General features: G+C 41.4%; 2 protein-coding genes across 14 annotated transcripts in view; one reads left to right on the plus strand and one right to left on the minus strand.

Annotated features, from left to right (window-relative positions):
• The window catches only part of LOC112244810 (receptor-type tyrosine-protein phosphatase gamma), a 295,615-nt gene extending 281,438 nt beyond the window's left edge, over window positions 1-14,177 (plus strand). The window contains exons 18-28 of the mRNA XM_042299158.1: window positions 958-1,092; window positions 1,318-1,625; window positions 2,758-2,893; window positions 5,398-5,544; window positions 5,758-5,851; window positions 9,550-9,626; window positions 10,041-10,169; window positions 10,357-10,503; window positions 10,838-10,980; window positions 11,172-11,307; window positions 11,588-14,177. Of these exons, the coding sequence (XP_042155092.1) occupies window positions 958-1,092; window positions 1,318-1,625; window positions 2,758-2,893; window positions 5,398-5,544; window positions 5,758-5,851; window positions 9,550-9,626; window positions 10,041-10,169; window positions 10,357-10,503; window positions 10,838-10,980; window positions 11,172-11,307; window positions 11,588-11,734 (1,599 nt within the window). The 3' untranslated portion in view covers window positions 11,735-14,177. The remainder of the gene's footprint in view (window positions 1-957; window positions 1,093-1,317; window positions 1,626-2,757; window positions 2,894-5,397; window positions 5,545-5,757; window positions 5,852-9,549; window positions 9,627-10,040; window positions 10,170-10,356; window positions 10,504-10,837; window positions 10,981-11,171; window positions 11,308-11,587) is intronic.
• A 296-nt stretch (window positions 14,178-14,473) lies between these two features.
• The window catches only part of LOC112244788 (calcium-dependent secretion activator 1), a 150,184-nt gene continuing 142,437 nt past the window's right edge, over window positions 14,474-22,220 (minus strand). For all 13 annotated transcript variants that reach the window (XM_024412584.2, XM_024412582.2, XM_024412583.2 and 10 more), the window contains 7 exons: window positions 21,527-21,674; window positions 21,339-21,413; window positions 21,083-21,166; window positions 20,909-20,941; window positions 20,376-20,483; window positions 17,230-17,334; window positions 14,474-15,836 (listed from right to left, as the gene is read on the minus strand). In XM_024412584.2, coding sequence (XP_024268352.1) covers window positions 15,660-15,836; window positions 17,230-17,334; window positions 20,376-20,483; window positions 20,909-20,941; window positions 21,083-21,166; window positions 21,339-21,413; window positions 21,527-21,674 — 730 coding nt within the window. In that variant the 3' untranslated portion in view covers window positions 14,474-15,659. The remainder of the gene's footprint in view (window positions 15,837-17,229; window positions 17,335-20,375; window positions 20,484-20,908; window positions 20,942-21,082; window positions 21,167-21,338; window positions 21,414-21,526; window positions 21,675-22,220) is intronic.

Below are 22,220 nucleotides of genomic sequence, written 5' to 3' on the forward strand. Positions count from 1 at the left end.
AAAACAAGTTCTATATTGACATAACCTGAAAGGCCGCTCAGCAAGGACGAAGCCACTGTTCCAAAACCACCATATAAAAGCCAGACTACGGTTTGCATCTGCACATGGGGACAAAGATCGCACTTTTTGGAGAAATGTCCTCTGGTCTGATGAAACAAAAATAGAACTGTTTGGCATTAACGACCATCGTTATGTTTGGAGGAAAAAGGGGGAGGCTTGCAAGCCAAAGAACACCATCCCAACCGTGAAGCACAGGGGTGGCAGCATCATATTGTGGGGCTGCTTTGCTGCAGGAGGGATTGGTGTACTTTTGAAGCTTGGTTGCAAATGGGTCTTCCAACTGGACAATGACCCCAAACATACTTTCAAAGTTGTGGCAAAATGGCTTAAGGACAACAAAGTCAAGGTATTGGAGTGGCTATCACAAAGCCCTGACCTCAATCCTATAGAAAATATGTGGGTAGAACTGAAAAAACGTGTGTGAGCAAGGAGGCCTGCAAACCTGACTCAGTTACACCAACTCTGTCAGGAGGAATGGGCCAAAATTCACCCAACTTATTGTGGGAAGATTGTGGAAGGCTACCCGAAACGTTTGACCCAAGTTAAACAATTTAAAGGCAATGCTACCAAATACAAATTGAATGTATGTCAACTACTGACCCACTGGGAATGAGATGAAAGTAATAAAAGCTGAAATAAATCATTCTCTCTGCTATTATGCTGACATTTCACATTCGCAAAATAAAGTGGTGATCTTAACTGACCTAAAACAGGGATTTTTTTTACTAGGAGTAAATGTCACCTGTTGTGAAACTGAGTTTGAATGCATTTGGTCAAGGTGTATGTAAACTTCCGACTTCAACTGTTTATTGTCTAGTACTCACCCTATGTGTACTTGCACTCTGTGTGAGTGTACCACTGTTACTGACCCCCCCCCCCTCCATTACCTCTCAACAGGGTTACAATAGTCCCAAGGCCTACATCGCGGCCCAGGGCCCTCTCAAGTCCACTTTCGAGGACTTCTGGAGGATGGTGTGGGAACAGAACACTGGTATCATCGTCATGATCACTAACCTGGTAGAGAAAGGAAGGGTAGGTGGCCTCCCTCTGGCTTCCACAGTATTTTGACTGTAGGTGTTACTGTTGTCTTTTCACAGTAGAATCCTTGAGCAGACTAGGTGAAAAATGTTGATGTGCCCTTGAGCAAGGCACTTAACCCTAATTGCTCCCATAAGTTGCTCTAGATAAAAATTAGGAAAAAATGAATACTGTTGCCTTTCACAGATGGAATTAGATGATTGCTGTTCTTTTTCACAGAGGAAATGTGACCAGTACTGGCCCACAGAGAGCAGTGAGGAGTATGGCAACATCGTGGTCACTCTGAAGAGTACTAACGTTCATGCCTGCTACACACTGAGACGATTCCTTATACGGAACACCAAAGTCAAAAAGGGTCAGAAGGGCAACCCAAAGGGGCGTCAGAACGAGCGGATGGTGATCCAGTATCACTACACCCAGTGGCCTGACATGGGCGTGCCAGAGTACACCCTACCTGTCCTCACTTTCATAGGGCGCTCCTCTGCAGCACGTACACCTGACATGGGCCCCGTCCTAGTCCACTGCAGGTACAATAGCTCTCAAAACAAATAAAAAATGAAGTGTTCTTATAGTTCTCTAAACATGAGCTGTGTTCGAATACCCATACTAACATACTGTATACTACATACTTAATGAGTATATACTACATACTATTAGTTCATTTTAGCATACTGTAAACAAACAGTATCCTTTCAGTTGAGTATACTTGTGCTTCACCTGTCTACCGGAAGTTGATGCTGTTGCTATGCAACTTCTTGCTAGCTTGTTAGCATAGCAAATTACTAGCTAGACATCTTACGACTTCATTAACAATGTCCATTGAGACCGCACAATGACTATACCACTTAACTAAGGTAAAAATGAAGTGAATAATCAAGTGAATAAACGTGGGTACTTAATTAGATAGAATATAGTTAATATACTGGCAAGTTGAATGTATTAGTAGCCAACTAACGTTATGTAGCTAGCTAACATAGCGGTACATACTGCTATAATGATATGCTATGTGGTTCGTAAGGATAGCGTTGCTAACAAATTGTCAGCCAACATAGCATGTAACATAACTAATTTGAAAAGTCATTTACATTTTTATTACATTGCTCAACATTTTCTTAATATTTGTCATAATTAGGTAATGCAATGAATATTTACTTTTTTCTGCTTACATATTTTTCCGCTCTCGTCGGACTTCGACTGCATATTTTCCCCCATTTTCTTCAAATCTGAAAATGTTGTGAAGCCACGGCCAATGTAAAAATAAAATGCATTATGGACCCTAAAAGCACTGAACTAGTGTTCACTGCTTGTATACCTTGATTTTTGGCAAATGTAGTACAACATCCGGGAACTTTTGGCATACTAACTAAATACATACAATGACCAATAAGCATATTACATACTCAATTTACGTCACAAATAGTATGGTTAGTGTGGTTAGTATGAGTAATCGAGCACAGCTATGGATTCCGACCAAGCTTACTGCAGAAAACCACTATCCTTTGTGCACAAAATCATTTTCCTCATAAGAAATTATAAGAAACACAATGAGTACTAGTTTGCTCATTGAAGCCATGGCTTTGGGTTAGAACAGTAATACAACTCCCTCTATGGGTCTCCTGTGGTAGTTAGTAGGTAACATACTATGTTTTGGTTGTGTAGTGCTGGAGTCGGGCGGACAGGGACGTACATCGTCATCGACAGCATGCTGCAGCAGATCAAAGACAAGAGCACAGTCAACGTCTGGGGCTTTCTCAAACACATCCGTACGCAACGCAACTACCTGGTTCAGACAGAGGTAACGTTTGTGTGTGTGTGTGTGTGTGTGTGTGTGTGTGTGTGTGTGTGTGTGTGTGTGTGTGTGTGTGTGTGTGTGTGTGTGTGTTGTGGAGCAGATGGCTGAGTGTGAGGAAGGTTAATTAACAAAGGGTCAGAGGTTGTGTGTGTGTGTGTGTGTGTGTGTGTGTGTGTGTGTGTGTGTGTGTGTGTGTGTGTGTGTGTGTGTGTGTGTGTGTGTGTGAGAGAGAGACAAATGACACCTCACATATACCTACAGTAACTGTCAAAGAGATTCACCTCTTTTAGGTATAATGTTATAAAAGCAAGAGATTACAATACAGTGGGGCAAAAAAGTATTTAGTCACGGACTTTCAACGCCGATACCGATTATTGGAGGACCAAAAAAGCCGATACCGATTAATCGGACGATTTTTAAAATGTATTTGTAATAATGGCAATTACAACAATAATGAATGAACACTTATTTTAACTTAATATAATACATCAATAAAATGTCATATACCTTTTACTATTGGATGTTCTTATAGGCACTTTAGTATTGCCAGTGTAACAGTATAGCTTCCATCCCTCTCCTCGCCCCTACACATTGACAACAGCCATTGACAACAGCACATTGACAACATATTGCTGTTACATTGTACAACCTTCAATGTTATGTCATAATTATGTACAATTCTGGCAAATTAATTATGGCCTTTGTTAGGAATAAATGGACTTCACACAGTTCGCAATGAGCCAGGCGGCCCAAACTGCTGCATATACCCTGACTCCTTGCACAGAACGCAAGAGAAATGACACAATTTCCCTATATTAACTAAATATGCAGGTTTAAAAATATATACTTGTGTATTGATTTTAAAGAAAGGCATGAATGTTTATGGTTAGGTACATTGGTGTAACGACAGTGCTTTTTTCGCAAATGCGCTTGTTAAATCATCACCCGTTTGTTGAAGTAGGCTGTGATTCAATGAGAAATTAACAGGCACCGCATCGATTAGATGCAACGCAGGACACGCTAGATTAACTAGTAATATCATCAACCATGTGTAGTTAACTAGTGATTATGTTAAGATTGATTGTTTTTTATAAGATAAGTTTAATGCTAGCTAGCAACTTACCTTGGTTTCTTGCTGCCCTCGCATAACAGGTAGTCAGCCTGCCACGCAGGATCCTCGTGGAGTGCAATGTAAGGCAGGTGTTTAGAGCATTGGACTAGTAACCGGAAGGTTGCAAAAACTAATCCCGAGCTGACAAGGTAAAAATCTGTTGTTCTGCCCCTGAACAAGGCAGTTAACCCACCGTTCCTAGGCCGTCATTGAAAGTAAGAATGTATTCACCCTGACTTGCCTTGCTAGATAAAGGTGTAAAAATTACCGATTGTTATGAAAACTTGGCCCCAATTAATCGGCCATTCTGATTAATCGGTCGACCTCTAATGTGGACACCCTTTCAAATGAGTGGATTTGGCAATTTCAGTCACACACATTGATGACAGAAGTATAAAATTGCGCACACAGCCATGCAACCTCCATAGACAAACATTGGCAGTAGAATGGTCTAACTGAAGAGCTCAGTGACTTTCAACATGGCACTGTCAAATTTTTGTCCTGCCAGAGCTGCACTGGTCAACTGTAAAAGCTGTTATTGTGAAATGGAAATGTCTAGGAGCAACAACGGCTCAGCTGCAAAGTGGTAGGCCACACAAGCTCACAGAACCGGACCGCCAAGTGCTGAAGTGCCTAGCGCGTCAATATCGTCTGTACTCGATTGCAACACTCACTACCGAGTTCCAAACTGCCTCTGGAAGCAACGCCAGCACAAGATCTGTTATTCGGGATCTTCATGAAATGGGTTTCTATGGCCGAGCTGCCGCACACAGACTAACTGCTCCATACTGGCTACCTGCCTCAATGCCTAGTGCTAACTGTAAAGTTTGGTGGAGGAATAATGGTCTGGGGCTGTTTTTCAAGGTTCGGGCTTGTCCCCTTAGTTCCAGTGATGAGAAATCTTAATGCTACAGCATACAATGACATTCTAGACGATTCTGTTCTTTCAACTTTGTGGCAACAGTTTGGGGAAGGCCCTTTCCTGTTTCAGCATGACATGTCCCGTGCACAAAGCAAAGTCCAATCAGAAATGGTTTGTCGAGATCAGTGTGGAAGAACTTGACTGGCCTGCACAGAGCCCTGACCTCAACCCCATCGAACACCTTAGGGATGAAATGGAACGCCAACTGCGAGCCAGGCCTAATCGCCAAACATCAGTGCCCGACCTCACTAATATTCTTGTGGCAGAATGGGAAGCAAGTCCCTGCAGCAATGTTCCAACATTTAGTGGAAAGTCTTCCCAGAAAAGTGGATGCTGTTAAAGCAACAAAGGGGGGACCAACCCAATATTAATGTCCATGATTTTATAATAAGATGTTCAACAAGCAGGTGTCCACATACTTTTGGTCATGTAGTGTATCTTCCTCCTCCCTCTACCCTTCTCCCTGGATCATAGGAGCAGTACGTGTTCATCCATGATGCCCTGATGGAGGCCATCCTGGGCAGTGAGACAGAGGTACCCGCTTGTCAGCTCCATGGTTACGTCAACAGCATCCTCACCCCTGGCCTCGGGGGCCGCACGCGCCTCGACAAGCAGTTCAGAGTGAGCCTATATATCAGCATAGTAATTTATGTACTACTTATGTAATGAATAGCATCCTTAGAGAGTTGAAGGGCTGTACTAAAGATTGTAGGTAGACATTGTCACCCAGCCATTATAATACCACCAAGTATCCTTTGATGCCCATTCATATCCATTCACTCGAAGTTGTTCTAGTGATCTGATCCAACTCTTCTTCCCCCGCTGTCTCTCCAGCTGCTGACCCAGTGTAACACCCACTTCATAGAGTGCTTCAGCGCCCAGAAAGACTGCAACAAGGAGAAGAACCGCAACTCCTCAGTGGTTCCATGTGAGTACAGTATTTCTAGATAGTAGTCTAGGCTATATTATCCATTTCTGTAATCATGCCTTGCCAGTTCAAACATGCTTTGCCAGTTCGCCTGAGACATTAGGCTATAGAAATAGAGTGTATGAGATGTTTTAACCCACCATGTGACTCCGCCATAGGGTAGATTCAGCCGCGGGCTGATTTTTTCTTGAGCAGATGGTCAGGGGCCCGGAACATGAGTACAAATAATTTGTTGACTGCAAATTGACCGTACGAATAAAACAAGGAATATATTTGACTAAAACATAATAATTTCAAACCTTGCTTACGTTTGTATACAGTTGAAGTCGGAAGTTTACATAAACTTAGGTTGGAGTCTTTAAAACTTGTTTTTCAACCACCACAAATTTCTTGTTAGGGATAGGGGGCAGTATTTGGAATTTTGGATGACTGAGGTGTCCAAAGTAAACTGCCTGTTACTCAGGCCCAGAAGCTAGTATTGGATAGAAAACACTATAAAGTTTCTAAAACTGTTAACATTATGTCTGTGAGTATAACACAACTGATTTGGCAGGCGAAAACCCGAGGACCATTTTTTTTTCTGTTGATCTGCCAGCCAATTCCAAGCTTAAGCTATTGAAACCAAAGACTTCCGCCTCCCAAATTGCAGTTCCTATGGCTTCCACTAGATGTCAACAGTCTTTATACATGGTTTCAGGCTTGTATTCCGAATAACCAACGAGGAATAGTTTTTTATCCTCAGGAAGTCCCATGGCAAAATTAGTCGCATTGCGAGCGTGACCAAGGGAGTGCCCTGCTTTCTTTTCCTTTCCTATTGAAAATAGTTTGCTCCGTATGAAATATTATTGTTTATTTAGATAATAGAGTACCTAATAATGAATTGGAAACGTTGTTTGATTTGTTTGGATAAATTTTACTGGTAACTTTTTGAACTCCTATGTCTGCATTCTGAACTGGTGGATTACTGAACTCAATGACACCTACTAAATGGACTATTTGGGGTATAAAGATGTATTGAACAAAACGACCATTCATTGTGTTCCTGGGACTCTTATGATTGTGATCAGAGGGAGATCTTCAAAGGTAAGTCACTTATTTTATTGCTATTTTGGATTTTGTGACGCCTGTGCTTGTTTGGATAATATACTGTTGTGGGGCGCTGACCTCAGATAATAAAATGCTGTGCTTTCGCCGTAAAGCTTTCTTGAAATCATATGATGCGGTTAGATTGCTAAGATTCTAAGCTAAAGACTCATGTATGACACTTGTATTATCATGAAGGTTTAACATTACGTTTTCTGTATTTTGAATTTGGAGCTCTGAAATTACACTGGATGTTGTCGAGGTGGGTCACTAGTGGGACCCCTGCGCCAGAAAGGTCAACAATCTATAGTTTTGGCAAGTCGGTTAGGATATCTACTTTGTGCATGACACAAGTAATTTTTCCAACAATTGTTTACAGACAGATTATTTCACTTATAATTTACTGTATCACAATTCTGTGACTGTATCACAAGACTGTGCTTTTAAACAGCTTGGAAAGTTTCAGAAAATGATGTTATGGCTTTAGAAGATTCTGATAGGCTAATTGACATAATTTGAGTCAATTGGAGGTGTACCTGTGGATGTATTTCAAGGCCTACCTTCAAACTCAGTGCCTCTTTGCTTGACATCATGGGAAAATCAAAAGAAATCAGCCAAGACCTCAGAAAAAAATTGTAGACCGCCACAATTCAACACCTGAAGGTACCACGTTCATCTGTACAAACAATAGTACGCAAGTATAAACACCATGGGACCATACAGCCATCATACCGCTCAGGAAGGAGATGCATTCTGGTGGTGCGAATTCCTTGGTGCTAAAAGTGCAAATCAATCCCGGAACAACAGCAAAGGACCTTGTGAAGATGCTGGAGGAAACAGGTACAAAGGTATCTATATCAACAGTAAAACGAGTCCTATACCGACATAACCTTAAAGGCTGCTCAGCAAGGAAGAAGCCACTGCTCCAAAACCACCATAAAAAAGCCAGACTATGCTTTGCAACTGCACATGGGGACAAAGATCGTACTTTTTGGAGAAATGTCCTCTGATCTGATGAAACAAAAATACAACTGTTTGGCCATAATGACCATTGTTATGTTTGGAGGAAAAAGGGGGAGGCTTGCAAGCCGAAGAACACCATCTCAACCGTGAAGCACGGGGGTGGCAGCATCATGTTGTGGGGGGGGGGCTTTGCTGCAGGAGGAACTGGTGCACTTCACAAAATAGATGGCATCATGAGGCAGGAAAATTATGTGGATATATTGAAGTTACATCTCAAGACATCAGTCAGGAAGTGAATAAAGCTTGGTCGCAAATGGGTCTTCCAAATGGACAATGACCCCAAGCATACTTCCACAGTTGTGGCAAAATGGCTTAAGGACAACAAGGTCAAGGTATTGGAGTGACCATCAGAAAGCCCTGACCTCAATCATATAGAAAATGTGTGGGCAGAACTGAAAAAGCGTGTGCGAGCAAGGAGGCCTACAAACCTGACTCAGTTACAACAGATCTGTCAGGAGGAAAATTCACCCAACTTATTGCGGGAAGCTTGTGGAAGGCTACTTGAAATGTTTGACCCAAGTTAAACAATTTAAAGGCAATGCTACCAAATACTAATCTGACCCACTGGGAATGTAATGAAAGAAATAAAAGCTGAAATAAATCATTCTCTCTACAATTATTCTGACATTTCACATTCTTAAAATAGTGGTTATCCTAATTGACCTAAAACAGGGATTTTTACTAGGATTACATGTCAGGAATTCTGAAACACTGAGTTTAAATGTATTTGGCGAAGGTGTATGTAAACTTCCCACTTCAACTATATAATCACGTTTCTTTGTATTATCCATGGGAATACTTAGAACAGATTTTCAACTGATTTCCTGGTGCTTTTACAGTCTTTTATGTCCAACAATGAAAACTTTTCTAAATGTTTTTGCTCAAATCTTGGTGGGACAAATAAAACCACCCTTGGGCCAGGCCATCAGTTGAGGAATCCTGCCATAGCAAAAGCACAGTCGTTGAAACAGTGTGTAGCTTATAGTTGATATTTTAGATTTTAATAATTTACCCAGAGCGACTCAGTATCTTTAGATAGCTAGGTTGGACACCACATATCACAGTCATAGTATGTACATTTTCCCTCAATAAAGTGGCTACCAGCAAAGTCAGTGCTAGTAGGAAGATCCATGTTATTTTCATTAGATTTTTTGTAAGGGGAGTGGCAGTGGGATTGATTGAAGATACTCTTTGAAGAGGTACGGGTAGAACGTCCAAGAGACCAGTGGTTCAAGAACTGTGGGCTCAAGATGGCTGTGTAGGTTTTAATCATAGCCTGGCGGTAGGGAGGGGCAGCTCCTCTGAAGGCAAGCACTGTGGTCTTGTAGTGGATGCAGGCTTCGACTGGCAGCCAGTGGAGTGGGCAGAGGAGCGGGGGACATGGGAGAACTTAGGACGGTTGAACACCAGGCGCGCTGTGGCATTCTGGATAAGTTGCAGGGGTTTGATGGCACAAGCAGGGAGTCCAACCAAAAGAGAGTTGCAGTAGTCCAGACATGTGATATGTGCATTATTAGTTAGCACTGTACAGTACAATGGCACCACAAGGCTAGTGGTGTGATTGAATGCATGTGTTTCGTCTCCCTCTCTAGCGGAACGAGCTCGAGTAGGACTGGCCCCTCTCCCTGGAATGAAAGGCACAGACTACATCAACGCCTCCTACATAATGGTATGATACTGCTGTACCACACACACACATATCTCATGTCCACCCTGTCTGTCTGATAGGTGTGTCTGAACATAATGATATGTTCTGTACCCTTGATGATTATAATTACCCTGCATGTTTTACTGTTATTGTGTGAAGCCTCTTAATGAATAACAGTCCACCATTTATCATAAAGAATAATTCATACTGAGAAACTAAGGCCAAGGGCCTGTACACAGTACATCACGATCAAGACAGTAACCTTTAAAAGTCATTGATATGAAATGTAAGTCCTAACAGACACAATACAGTACATTCCTTCTGGTGTTCAGACACTGTGAATGTAATTGGTTAATAATGTTATAGAAGATTTAGTGAGAGCTGTTGACTATGTATGACTGCTAACATGTTGACATTCAACCTTTGGCCATGCAGGGTTACTACAGGAGTAATGAGTTCATCATTACCCAGCACCCTTTGCCCCACACCACCACAGACTTCTGGAGAATGATCTGGGACCACAACGCCCAAATCATCGTCATGCTTGCTGACAACCACGGTTTGGTGAGTAGAGTAGCTGGCCAGCAGGTTATAACATAAGTCTCTTATGCTTTTCACCCTACTTAGTCAAGTAAAACTGTACTGTCCTTGCCTGGTTATGCATCAGTGCTGAAAAGGAATATATGAAAATAAAATAGTATACCTTATACTCATCTAACCTGTGTGCCTGTGTTGTCGTATGTGTACCTAGGCTGAGGATGAGTTTGTGTACTGGCCGAGCAGAGAGGAGGCGATGAACTGCCTAGCCTTCACCGTCACCCTGATCAGCAAGGACAGATTGTGTCTCTCCAACGAAGAACAGATCATCATCCACGACTTTATACTGGAGGCCACGCAGGTACAATAACGTTCATCTTTGACCTCTCAGTATATAAAAACCTCTTAGACCGTTATGCCGGTATGCAGATAGAAGGGCCATGATTGTCCCGGGGTGGTCCTTAGAGGTAGGACCAGTGGGACTGGGCCTTGGTTGAGCACATCTGTTTTCAGATAGGCTCTACCTAAACTACGGTACTGTAATTGAAGACATTTAGGGGAAGGTTGTTATTCCCATTCCCAAGTGTAATCACATTGGGCTTTAGTTAAACTACAGTTCTGGCCTGCAGTAGTGGTACTATATAGTCATTGTCCTAGTTGTGTCTGACTGTAATATGTCTCCATCTCTCTAACAGGATGACTATGTCCTGGAGGTAAGACATTTCCAGTGCCCTAAATGGCCCAACCCAGATGCTCCTCTCAGCAGCACCTTCGAGCTCATCAATGTCATCAAAGAGGAGGCCATGACACGAGACGGACCCACCATCATACACGATGAGTAAGTGGGCCTGGTGTGTGTGCGCTTGAGTGTGTGTGTGTGTGTAGGTACTGTGCATTCAGTGTCCAGTTTATTAGGTACACCCATCTAGAACCGGGTCAACCCCCCTTGCCTCCAGAGCAGCCTGAATTATTTGGGGAATGGACACATTGCTCAATTGGTATCAAGATGTCCCTCTCTGTCCCTGGTAGGTTTGGGGCAGTGTCTGCGGGGACTCTGTGTGCCCTCACCACCCTGTCTCAGCAGCTGGAGAGTGAAGGGGCTGTGGATGTCTATCAGGTGGCTAAGATGATCAACCTCATGAGGCCAGGAGTCTTCACAGACATTGTGAGTTCAACCATGACCCAGCCAGGAGGATTGGTGCTGTTAATAATCAGCCATTTTCAATAACTAACTTCTTGCAACATCTCCATTCAGTCATAGGAACAAATATCACTTCCAGTCTGTGTAACATGGTGGTTGTCATTGCTCGATCTGACATGACTTCTCAACATGTCCCCAATCTTAGACCTAGTAACATTTGAAGTTACAACAGTTATCAATATTAACAGTTGTGTTAACCTGTCTCTCTGTCCTCCCCTCTCGTTGTGTCTCTCTGTCTCTCCAGGAGCACTATCAGTACCTGTACAAGGCCATGCTGAGCCTGGTGAGCTGCAGAGATAGCAGGATGTGCCCCCTCTACATGGACACTAATGGAGTGGTTGTCATAATGGACGAATCAGACCCTGCAGAGAGCATGGAGTCGCTGGTCTGACTGACTGGTTACTGGACTGACTGGTTACTGGACTGACTGGTTACTGGTTTGACTGGTTACTGGTTTGACTGGTTACTGATCTGAAGGGTTCTACTGGTTACTGATCTGACTGGTTACTGATCTGACTGGTTACTGGTCTGACTGGTTGTATTGGTCTGACTGGTTACTGGTCTGACTGGTTACTGGTCTGACTGGAGTCATTAGTCTGAATGAACACACCGTAGCTCACACCACCACCCGAAGGCACTTAATTTGTACAGCTCTGAGAAACGGAGAGAACTTTGGCGGACTTTCCCGAGGCCTTTTTTGCCAGAACTATTGGTTAAATGAATACCGGTAACCTGATTACCTTTTTTTACACTGATGATATAATGTTTTTTGATATTTATTTGTTTCTTCATTATTTTTGTCTTAATTGTTATCCTGCTGAGGGTTTGCACCTGTTTAAGTTGTTTCACGTGTGGAAAAAGAAAGAAGCTCTGTCCAGTTTGCACTATACTTTCAGTGTTACTGCCTAAAACCCTGTTAGATAATACAGTACAGTTAGCTAGACCCTGGCTCCACGCTCCACTACCTGCATTGGAACCCATTTTGGATTGTGGCAAAGAAAATACTTTCGCCTCAATGAATGAATGAACAGTGAAGACCAAGGACGACCCTACAGGTCAACATGATCTTCCAGGCCAATAGATTTCGTAATACAGACCATCCCAGTTCAGTACATTTTATTACAGTACAGCTCACCCAACATGCATTGCATCACTATTATCTGGCCAACACTTATTTTGAAAACCCTTACCTTATCCAAGGAAAAATTTAATCTGTAGAGATACTATGTTACTTATACATATTATAACTATATTACCCAAATATCCCCATTCATATTTGTAAATTATACCCATTACTTAGATTTTTTTAAAGTAGTATTACAACTACTGTGAACATTTATTGCTTTATATTAAGATTTATATTGTTTTGTAATATATATGACTATATCCTTTATCAAAGTAAGCAGCTGGTTTTGTATACTGTATATCATTCTCCTTCTCGCCTTGTGTGGATCAAGACCCATAGTGTCCATTTTGTCCAACCCAGCTCTACATGTGGCTTATCTTGCATCAACTGTTTTACTTAATATAAAGTTTACTTCATAAAATACAGCTTTCATCTTACCAAATTAACGGAGTTCTCGCAGTCTTAACATCATCTCGAGGGGGAAGTGTTTTTCTTTCATTATAACCAAAGACGTGGTTGAAAATTGCAACAAGAAAGTGGTTTACTGTATTTGGACTAAAAAAATTACATTATTACATGGTTGTTGCAATGTTACCACAAAGTTCTTAGAATGTGTTTCGGACAACGATCAGTCACATGACGCGTTCATCCTAATGAAAGTCCATAGTGTAAAGCCCATACTTCACCATGTGAAATTACGTTTGAACTGGATTTGAACTAACCCCTACACCAAACAACAATATCTACTTTACTCATTCATACTGTACCATGTAGCTATACCCTGTACTTATACATAGATGCTGTAGTTTCCTTCTTTTTTTCCCCCTCTTCTCTGTCCACGAGAAGCTTCTTAAATGAAGTCACAACTCTCCAACATTTGGAGAAAAGTCCTGACTTTATTACATGCTTATTTGTCACAGCCAACAACCATTTTGTTTTGCATGTGTAACTTTTAAATGTATCTCAATCATTATTATTATTATTAACGTTACGCTTTCTACATATTTCATTTATAACATGAGTGTTATAAATTTCCTATTTCGAAGGTATGTACATATTTACTTAAAGGATCTGGCTTCTTGGACGTTCTAATCTTTGCTGTGTGATCATTATAGACCTTTTATTTTCATATGAAGCTTTTTTCTTTGTAACAGTATCCTCCTCTCAGTCATTGTATTCGTAGTGAGTATGTAGGAATCATGTCTCCATGGATACAAGTAGACTGCCATCACCTTCCAACACAAGTCCACGACTGCTTCTAAAATGGCATCCTATTCTCTATATAGTGCCCTACATTTGATCAAAAGAGGTGCACTATATACAGTAGGGAATAGGATACCACTCGGGATGTTCACCGTAAATAATTTGTTTTTCTCTCGGGGTCAAGAATATGTTATTCCTCCCCATTTTGAATATCAGACTTTTGCTATAGACCAGTGTGCGCTATGGATGAAAAAGATTCCGGGAGTCACTGAGTAAAGTTTGCCTCCTCAACCCATCTAAGCAAGTTCAGCAGTTGTTCGATTTTGTAAACGTGAAGAAATGAAATGGTTTGGTCCATTTATTATATTGTCATTGTATGATAGTGCCATGGTGTTGTATTACTATGGTACTGTCATATGATATATTATTATAGTGTAATAGTGTTATTTAATATGTCAATTGTATTGCTATACATTAAATAAAGTATGGGTTTTGATGTACTTCATCCTGGTGTTGTCTATTTGTGTGAGATTTAACGTAGTATGAGGCAGGGTTTTCATTATTCTGCTTTCATGAGCCCGTTTCTATAGTTGTTAACCCCTCAAGGGCAGTTCTATTTTCTATGGTCACAATGTTGCCCTCTGCTGGTTGTCAGTAGTTGGTTGACAGTTATCCCTAACCTCGCCATTATGCACTTTGGTGTTTCTCAGTGTGCAGGTTGAAAACATTTCATGTCCCCCTTTCCCTGGGTCAAATAGGTCATTTACATATTCTATAAATGACACAAAGAGAACAATTGTGTATTTGTACAGTAATTTTATTTCGAGGCCACAGCTCTTGCATATTACAACTGTTGGCTTTCATAAGGCAAAAGCAAGAATTAATCCACCAGCTAATTGTCACACAAAACGGAAAGCATTCGGAGAGGGTGGGGACCCACGGGCATGCAGCGTTGGCTCAGAATGCAATGTACAGCGGTGTATATACAAAACAACAGTGAGACCCAAAGAAATGCCACACATCTCATTCTAATCAAGTACGTAATAAAACTAAAAAGACAGACCCAACTTTCATTTTGGTAAATAAAAAAAACTTTTATTTTCAGCTCTCTTTTCTCTGTAAACGTGCAACTAAATTTCAAATAGATTAGAACCTGTTTCAAGGTCGTTTCAACAATGTAGAAAGAAAAATATAAATCTCCAACAAGATATCAAAATGGAGCTTTGAGAATATTGCATTTCCAGAATACCCACTCATTTTAGTTCAAGATGGCTGCTGGACGATGTCTCGTTAGTGATAGGGTGAAAGATTATGAGGTCACAGAGCATTGACACAGATGAGGAACAGACGGTCTAGAACATACTATGGTGCTGAGAGTACAGTAGAGTGAGTAGACGAGATGCTTATCCTAAATAGCATTGAACTTAAATACAGAGGGTCATTTTCAGTTTGAAGCAGTTGGCATCCACTTAAAGATAGTCAATACAAAGAAAAGGGTCTATACACTCATCGTCACAACAATGTACCATTATAATGAATGTAGAATACAACAAAGAAGCGCGATATAGGTTTGCATTGGACAGGGACACACCTAATAATCTCACTCAACATTGTCAAACAAATGGTACTCCATATTGCTTAGGAACACAGAAATGAATTTAGAAATCAATGAGTCAAAGATATCATCAGTGCTATCTTCATCATGACACAGCTAAACTGTCATTCATGGTTTATTTTTTCAACATATTTATTTGTATTATTTTTCCTCAGCATAGTAATTACTATTTTTATTGTTTATTATAGGTCCTTCATGGGCATTTTGAGATGACAAAGAGGACCTAAAGTGGCTGTCTGAGTAACAGAGTTGGTACATGCATTGGTTACCAGGTTAAGTCATGTGAGAGTAGAGGATCGGGGGTCGGGAGTGGAGAGGGGGGGGTAAAGGGAGGTGTCGGTGCCAGTTCTGAGGTCGGGCGGAGCTGCAACTCTAGTCATCGTCTTCGTCCTCTTCGTCGCTGTCCTTCATGGAGATGCCCCCCATGCCTCCCTCTTTCATGGATGCGTTGGCCTCCTCCAGGGTCAGCCTGTTCCTCACCGTGTCATACATCTTACTGTTCAGGGTGGAGTCTAGCACCCCCTGCAGACGGAAGTCACGGTACTTTTTCTACAAGGAGATGGATGATTAAGAGGGCGATTAGCAAGTATAGAGGGATGAAGTAGCTAAAGGCTCGACAAATAACTTGTGCCACTGAGTTACAGGTAGACGCCATGGTAATCAATGACAGTGAATATAAAGATATGAGGGTCTCTACAATGCACTATTAACCCCTACCATACCATTTTAGCCTTGTTCATACTGGCAGTTTGAAGTGACTCTATCCCATTTTTTGTCATATCCGATTCGAATGGATCTTTTTCCTGCAGTCTGAACAACCAAAAAGCACACGGAATCAGATATATTAAGCCACATTTCATACAAATCTGATTCCTGGTCATGCAACTTGTGTCTGAACAGTCAAATCTGATTAATTCGTTTTTTTAGACTGTTATTTTGCATATCTTGTTGCCAGCTAGCTACTCTGCTGACAGTTTGACAAGAACATATGGTAGCTAACTAATAGGCTTAGGCGATATACCGTTTATACCGTCGCGACGGTGTGATTTTCAAAACCGTGGCGGGGGTGTGTCCTACGCCACTGTTTATAAGTTAAGTATAACTATAAGGAATCCAAGATGTGTCAAATAAATTATATCCAGCTGAGGGCTCCAGCTGTGCATTTGATTTGCTGACTTGCTAGCTAAGTGGTTAGCTGTCAAGATCCAGCTTCTTGTGTACAGCAGAGACATTCAATCCCCTCCTGGATCAAGAACCCTTTTTTTGTGCGCTAAAAAAATTGCGCCTATTGAGTGCACATTCGGTCTCAGCGTATACCCCGGTATGTTACAGAGACAATATGATGCCATGAAAATCTGAATACCACTCAACCCTACTAAACTAGCTTGTTAATTGTTTACAAATAAATTAGTTGAATGTGCTAGAATGCTAAACAGCTAGCTAGCATGTTAGTTATTGTTCTGAACGTTGGATCATCTTATCCTTTAAGGCTTTAAATGTGTTCTTACACTATGATTTCAAATATTCAAAGCAGCTGGGAGACTTCCATGGCAGAATGTTATCACATTAGCTTGCTACACAACAACTTCTGAGTGACAGAAAGCATGAGCACCGCCACGACCAATCAGGCTACACCATTGCACACGCACACCTGCCATTACCATGACAACTAGCGTAGCCATGACAGCAAATGACTAGTCTGAACACACAAATCCAATTGTCACTTGTAACTTGCTGTTTGGACAGTCAGTATTCCAAAACTGATTTGAGCATTAAGGCCTGCAGTGTGAACACAAGGCTTGTGTTACCTTGACATGTTTTCAGTGTACATTTTCAATCATCTTCCCATTTTGCTATCAAATAAAGGGACACTAGTGTCAAAATAGTTACAATAGCTGATTTACAGTGCAGATTATCAACCCCTACCCTGGCAGTGAGTTACCTTGACGATCCTGATGAGGATCTTGAGCTGGTAGAGATGGAGCTGCTGGTCCATGCGCTCAGTGAGCCAGGTCCCCAGTAGGTTCATGGTGGCTGTGTACCATTGCTGCAACACACACAAACACAGCGTTCTCCAGCAAAACACACACACACACACACGTAGACGCAAACACAAACAAGCACAAACTAGAGCTCTCTGCATATCAAGATGCAGCTTGATATGTTCTCTAGTGAACACACACACACACACACGTCTTACAAGCAAAACACACTAACACATAGCAAAGTACTTTCCGACACCTAACACACACACAGACATTTACAGTATTTTCCAGGAAAGACATGACAGATATTTAGAGAAAAAAAACACACACACACACACACACACACACACACACACACACACACACACACACACACACACACACACACACACACACACACACACACACACACACACACACACACACACACACACACACACACACACACACACACACACACACACACACACACACACACACACACACACACACACACACACACACACACTCTGCAGTGGAGAAATAAACACACACTGAACATGCATAAAATACTTATTTCAGAAAAAAGCCAATTAATTCTTTCAGAATTCCCATTTTTCCAAGCACTGCATGGCACTAAGTAAATCCGAGGGAAACAATGAAATGATTAATAAATTGCCAGGGTATATTAGTAGTGCTAGCTAGACATTAAAACTATAAAATGTTCATGTTTTCTGGCACAAACTTTCTGGCTCCAGTACAATCAGGGACAGAAATATCTACTTGACACAAGTTGTTCTTCGTAGGTAAATGTCTAAACTGAACATAATATGGCATACCCATATACCATTTGTACAGTATATTGTAAGGGGATCTGAATTTATTATAAATGCTTTACTTCAAATGATCTAGACCAGCACTAAAGCCTTGTGAAGGTTCTTCAATACACATAAGCAACACGACAACATCGTAGAACATTCATTCTACATACTGTAACTTCACAGTCTCGTTTCAACTCGATCATTTGCCGAAATGAAATCATAATGACAAAGTGAGTAAATGGTTAGGCAGGCAAGGAGCAGACAGTTGTGCTATTTTCTTATACCTTATTTGAAGAATGTTTCATTCATTCAGAGTGTAGGATAAGATTGACCCAGATGATTCATAGTAGAGAGCAAGTTATAAGAGAACAGCACACAAGAGAAGAAGAGTGATGAACCAAGGAAGATAGAAAACTGTCGTCCTCCTTCGAACGTCCAGAAAAAGAAAAATGAACTTTGAGTCATGTGGAGTGAGTAGGCAGGGCCAGGAATGAAAGACCTGAATGGCTAGGATTGGACTTGGCTTGGTTGTTTATTTTGTTAGTTTGATTGGTCTAATTGACCTAGCTCTAATTTGATTGTAACCAGGTTGGTTTTTGTCCTGTAGAGATGACTGGTTGGTCAGAAGGTTTTGGCTTGACGCTTGAGGTCAGATTTTAGCGGATGGATGCCTGTCCACTTCACACTGTCGAGTTGAGCCTACAGTATGTGCGTGCAGTGCATGCAGACCTGGAAGGAAGGTGGGTTTGGTGGCTTCGTGGGTGGCTGGGTGAGTGAGTGCGTGCGTGCGGTTGGTGGGCTGTATGTGTAGTATGACTGAGGCATAACTCTTAGAGGTGGAAGGTCATGCTAGAAGATGTACACAGGAAGATTATTTGACTTGAAATCATGCCTTATCAACATAATGTGCTAAAACAACGCGACATTAGAGATAAGTGCCACTTTTTTGAAGAAAAGAGGAGGCGGCAGGAGTTATGGGGTTAATAAAGAAAGAAAGAAAGTAATTGAGAGAGTGAATAGAAAGAAAGAGAGAGAGACAGAGAGCGAGAGAGAGAGACGCAGCAGAGATACTACATGCAAAGAGATGGATTGAATATACTAGCATTAGGAGGGAAAATAATGTTAAATAAAACAAAACTTAATCATCAAAGACACTCCAAAACTAACGGAAATACAACATTAAAACCAAAACATCCACAGCTCAAAAGACATGAAACAGTCAAACGTGGTAGTGCTGGGTAAGGCCAGGTTAGAGCTATACAATCACACATCAGAAACAGTGGGGAGGAGGGGCTGTACTCTTAAGCAGTGTGGAAACACAAGGAGAGAGACAGGGACAGTCAGTGTTGACCTTAAAGATGGAATTAAACACGCTTCACAGTAGTACATCACACCTTGCAAACACATAATACACACCGCTCTAGCACATAACAGCACACATCACAAACACTCAAAGCCAACACACACACAGTGACAGCGCAGGAACAGTAGGCTACTGCACAAAGTATCACCTCTCAAATACACTAATGCACAGCCAACACACGCACTAAACGACTCCAGCACATTGCCGCACGCCTTTCAAACATATAAAGCCAACACACACACACACACACACACACACATACATACACCTGTGCACCACAATACTGTACAGTTTATACATTTCAGGGGTATGAAGCAAACACACGTCACCGTAGTACACCTCACGAAAATGGTGGACACATTATTTCTAATGTACCACATAAGGATTATGTGCTTGTAAGACAGTGCTCTCATATTATTGGCTTTTGCTTTGCACGACCGCTTCAAAACGTGAACGTGCATTTTAAAATACTGTATATTATTTAGTATTGCTTAGACAAAAAGGGAAAGTTGGTTATGACGTATCCTAGTGTTGGAGTTTATTAGATGACCTGTACATCATTTCTTTATCTTTCTTTACCCAGAGAGCACTGCTTTCGATAATCCTGCCCGATGGTGCTTGCTTGGACTCTTTGCTTGTAAACAAAAGTGATCCAACCAATCCACAAAGGTCCAAAAGCACTGTGGCGATGCACACCAGAATAGAGTGGGCAGGAGCAGAGGTTCAGAGAACAGAGAAGAAGAGATAGAGAGACGAGGAGAAAAGCCTATAGAGGAAGATAATAAAACACAAGCCTCTTCTGTTCCAGGCTGTGGTAGGCATACACACAGCGCCTGGTCTTAAAATGTGACATATAATATCCCTTTCCTGTCACAATTGTTTTGCCACATTCTGGAAAGCTCCCTCCCTATTGGTCAGGGGGAGACGGCATCTTACTTACATCAAATAACCTTTCTATATACACCTCCTCATTGACCTTATCTCGTAGAATGTCCTGAGAATGGCGGACACAGGTGACATAACCGTCTGCAACGTCCATCCCAGGCTTCTGCAAACACAACCAGAAACATAGACGTTGTAAATCTGTAATTTATATCAGATTTAGATTATATTGAGTTTATTAGTCACGTGTACAGGGATGCAGATTTGGAAACATTTATTGAGAATACATGACAAATATAATTAAAAATTTAGAAAACCCGATTCAATTAAATAAGGATGTGATGTACTTTATACAGACTCCCACGGTACAATAGTGTTAAAGACATAGAGGCGGGGTGGGAGGGGCCGTGGTAAGGGGTTACGTGGGAAGAATGTATCAGCTACGCACAGTACAGTTAAATCACCCCAAACACACAAGAATGTATTTTGATTTGAATTAAGGAAACGATAAGTACTTCCTTTCTGACTACATAGCTTTTTTTTACTGGTTTGACATTTTACGGAGATCGACTGGGACCGTGGTACACTTACAGGGACGTCCACATACTTTGAGGCAGCTTTCACCTGAAATTACAGGCAGATTGTGACAAGACAATATGAGAATTCCATCATTTGCAGTCACCAGTATACCTCGAATAATTGACGGAAGCATAGTGCCATCTGGTATGATATTGGAGGCGGTACAGCAGAGAAGCCTTGTCTTACCGTGAATGACATGAACGATGAGAATAGAGTGCCCTCATCGTATCGGGAGATCTTGGCCAACAGACCCTCCAGAATAACCACAAACTGAGAAGTGGGACACGCAAACAACAATAAACAAACAAACGAACAACAACAACATTTATCCCAGACTGCAAATCACCTTGGTCTACTTTTCTAGTGCCACAAAGCACTACGAGGCCAACCACAATACGAGTTACGTATCATCAGGAAGGACAAGAAGAAAAACTAAGTGTACCTTTGCCACCATGAGTTGGATCATGTCCTTTACACTCTCCTCAATCAGTTCATCTATCTGGGTGTGATACTGTTTCTGAAAAAGATATTTAACACACATTTCATCTATTTGGGTGGTACAGTTTTAGTAGGTGATCCCTTCTGGGAATTGACCCCACAACCTTTGCATTGGTAGTGCCACAGTCTTACCTCCTGGCCCATCTCCATGGCACACAGCTTGGAAGACTGGTCCTTTGCGTCCACCATCACATTGAACATGGTGCATATTGCTGCGGAGATGCGGAAGTCTGTTCCCCTGCTGCTCTTTGCCAGCTTGGACTCAAATGCCATCCTAGTGCTGCAATACACGTCAGGGAACATCTCTATGTCATGTATGGTATTTAGTTTGAGGCAGAGGCTCATGTCCAGCCACATGATCGAAAGACACACACACACACACACACACACACACCAACACTGGCAGTACACACCACACACCAGTGTTCATTTTGGCAGCCATTTTAGTTTTAGTCTTAAAATACATTTTAGCCTTAGTCACATTTTAGTCATTTCATCCTTCGTTAGTTTTAGTTATTGTCAGTCGACTAAAACTCATGACAATTTTAGTCTTGTATTAGTCACAGCTATTTTAGTCTTGTATTAGTCACAGCTATTTTAGTCTTGTATTAGTCACAGCTATTTTAGTCTTGTATTAGTCACAGCTATTTTAGTCTTGTATTAGTCACAGCTATTTTAGTCTTGTATTAGTCACAGCTATTTTAGTCTTGTATTAGTCACAGCTATTTTAGTCTTGTATTAGTCACAGCTATTTTAGTCTTGTATTAGTCACAGCTATTTTAGTCTTGTATTAGTCACAGCTATTTTAGTCTTGTATTAGTCACAG

Source organism: Oncorhynchus tshawytscha, linkage group LG02 (assembly GCF_018296145.1).
Source record: "Oncorhynchus tshawytscha isolate Ot180627B linkage group LG02, Otsh_v2.0, whole genome shotgun sequence".
Classification (NCBI taxonomy): domain Eukaryota; kingdom Metazoa; phylum Chordata; class Actinopteri; order Salmoniformes; family Salmonidae; genus Oncorhynchus; species Oncorhynchus tshawytscha.